This window comes from Manihot esculenta, unplaced genomic scaffold, assembly GCF_001659605.2.
Source record: "Manihot esculenta cultivar AM560-2 unplaced genomic scaffold, M.esculenta_v8 Scaffold54, whole genome shotgun sequence".
Classification (NCBI taxonomy): Eukaryota; Viridiplantae; Streptophyta; class Magnoliopsida; order Malpighiales; family Euphorbiaceae; genus Manihot; species Manihot esculenta.
Window position 1 is genome coordinate 23,632 of NW_025215471.1, and position 3,109 is coordinate 26,740.

General features: G+C 30.3%; 1 protein-coding gene across 1 annotated transcript; it reads right to left on the bottom strand.

The window, feature by feature from the left end:
• Window positions 1-1,215: 1,215 nt before the first annotated feature.
• Window positions 1,216-2,406, bottom strand: LOC110607591 (NAC transcription factor 29). The gene is made up of 3 exons (XM_021746738.1): window positions 2,181-2,406; window positions 1,773-2,083; window positions 1,216-1,350 (listed from the first exon to the last, which is right to left on the bottom strand). Exons 1-3 carry the CDS (start codon window positions 2,404-2,406, stop codon window positions 1,216-1,218), a joined length of 672 nt encoding a protein of 223 aa, XP_021602430.1.
• Window positions 2,407-3,109: the final 703 nt, after the last annotated feature.

Below are 3,109 nucleotides of genomic sequence, written 5' to 3' on the forward strand. Positions count from 1 at the left end.
TGGACTTCCATGAAAGTTAGCAGTAGAAATTAAATCCGATTTAAATTTGTCATAAAATCTAAGATTAATCGCTTCATATCAGAATCATAAACGTTTGTAAGTGAAAATTTTTTTTAAAACGATATCCTAGGCCTTCGATGAATGTGGTACTAAAAGTTAAATTATAATTTAAATTTATTATAAAATTTAATATTAATTATTCCCTATCATATCTCATGCCTTATGATTTTTTATCAAAAAGTATACTTCATACTATGAAATAAAATATGCGTTAAACCATGGTACTTTTTATTATCATTTTTTTAAAAATTTTTTAGAATAGTCGGACGAAAAAGAAAATAAGAAAAATTCATAATGGGGTTTACAAAATTTATCCAGACCAATGCAGCATATCAAACAGGGAGTTCTGCCTCTCCTCCTCTATGTGAAATGAAGATGCATGATCATAAGCTCCTTCAATAGGCATAGGCTGATTTGAAGAGCTAGATTGAGCATCAAATTCCCTGGTACTCGTCTCAGCAACTGCAGGTTCGAGCAACGGACTGGATTCCTCAGCTATCACTAAAAGATCACCATTCATAGCGGCCGTCTCCATCCAGTTAACATCACAAAGCTGATCCCTGCATCCATAGATGTGTTCCCCATCTGGCATTAAAAGATAACCATTCATGGCGATCGTCTGCATGGAGTTATTAATATCACAAACTTGATTCCCACGTCCACAGATGGGTTCCTCAGCTGGCACAAAAAGATGATCATTCTTGGTGGCCGTTTACATGCTGTTAATATCCCAAACTTGATCCCCACGTTCATAGACCTCAAAAGGCATTAAAAGATGATCATTCCTGGTGGCCGTTTGCATGCTGATAATATCCTGCATGCAGTTAATATCCCAAACTTGATCCCCACGTCCATAGGCGGGTTCCTCAGCTGAAGGTAAAAGATGATCATTCATGGTGGCTGTCTCCATGCAGTTAGAAATTTGATCCCCACATCCATACATGGGTTGAAAGCCATTGCTATAATGAGAAGGAGGGTAATCGGTTTGGATTGGTTGCACATTATAGGCAAAGTTATTATTGAATGTGTTGTCCATTGGTGGAGGATTTGGTGGAGGATTATAGTCCATGTTATTCAAGATTGGCTGAGGAGGATCACAAGAAAGAGGAGGAAGCAAATAAGACCCATAACCATTCTCGTATTCTTTGGAAATCATCAAAGAATTATCACACAGTAGAGGCTGTGCAGTGGAATTTCTGTTTCTGCATTTACAGTTCCTCCATCTTTATCGTTCTTGTTTTTCTTGCCTTCTGCTTTGTTGTTGTAGATCTTGCAGAGAACCCATTCATCCTGACCCAAAAAATATATAAACGCATAAAAATTATTATTTTTTCTAGTTAACATAATTTTATATTTATAATAAAAAATAGTTAAATAATTCATCAATAGTTATTGAATTTTTTAAGAAATCTATTAAAATATTTATATAATATAAAAAATTAACTGATTACCCAAATTCATTAATTTATCAATGAATAAAAAACATATTAAAACATCTTTAAAATTTAAAAGAAATTTAATAATTAATCACTCTATTAATTTAATTTTAACCATTAAAAGTCTTAAATTCTCTTGATACTAAAATATTAAATAATAATTTTTTTTTTACTAATAATGGGTTTTCTGATAACAAATAATAAAAGTTAAATGATGGACAAACTAATGAAATGAACTAAATAATAAATTTTTTATAGAAAAAAAATTATGAATACCTGCTTAGGCTGCAGTGGGTTTTTGCCTCTGGCCGTAGCGCCTGAAGGAACAAGGCTTTGATGAAGAAGATATTCATGCATCTTCCAGTTGGTTTTGGTTCCATCACGCTGCCTCTCCTCATAATAGTCCAAAGACTTTCTGAATCCCAGAGGTTTTTTTCCATCTAGGATTGCTTTATCAGTTCCTGTAGCCTTCCAATATCCTAATTCCCTTGCGTTTCGTTTCGGTCTAGATCCTTTCGGGTACTTTTTCTCCCTACTCGTGAAAAAATACCACTGGCTTTCTCTTTCTCTATTCAGTTTATAGGTTTCTGCAGCAAAACAAAGAAAACCCAAAAAAAAAAAATTACATTATTGAAGAAGAAGAAGGACATGCATGTGCGTGCATGCAAAATTAATACGACGTACCTGCGAGCTGTTGAGGGCTATAGTTATATAAATCAACCACATGAATTCTATTAGGAGGCAAGTGTTCATTGTTGATCTTTCTCAGTAAATAATAACGAATCAGCTCATCATCACTAGGAGCGAATCGATACCCAACAGGCAACGAGTTGAAATATCTCTCAACGTCATCGCTACTAGTACTGCAATCTGCAGCAACTCCTTTGTTCTTGTTCTGATTTTGTTCCATTAGATTGACACCAAACAGAAAATCAGAGAAGGGTTTTTGATGAACGTATGTGTTATGTGTGGGTGTTGAAATATTTATATGTTTGTGTCCATTTTTTCAGACCATTACTCAGAAAAATTAGGTTTCCTTCTCTTAATGGAAATATTCATGAGGAAGAGTAATTAGATTAGGAAAAGGATTTTGAAATAATGTAGAGTTGTGAATATGTGGTCAGTTAATAGTTAATTAAATATCATAATAAATAGTTTTTTATAAATTATTTTTTTAATTATTAAATAATAGTGTTTTAACTAAATTAAAATACTGAATATTATTTTAAAATTAATTATTGAACAGAAAATAATAGACATTTTTTAAAGATATTTATTTATGGTATTTTTTAAAAATTGAGAGGTTATATGGGGAGATATTTTTAATTAAATCAAATTATATTTATTGTTACTTTTATGATTATTTTATTAATTTTAAATAATTTTAATTATTTTTATTTAATTAAGAATAAAAAATAAATAATTTAAATTATTGTTACTAATATTTATTCATAAGGAATATTTTAAAATTACTAATAAATTCTCATTATAAATAGAAATAGAATTTAATAATACTTTATAAAATATAAATAGAAATATATTTTATAATGAGAATTTATTAGTAATACTTTATAAATATTCTATTTATACTAATAAATTCTATTTATAATAAA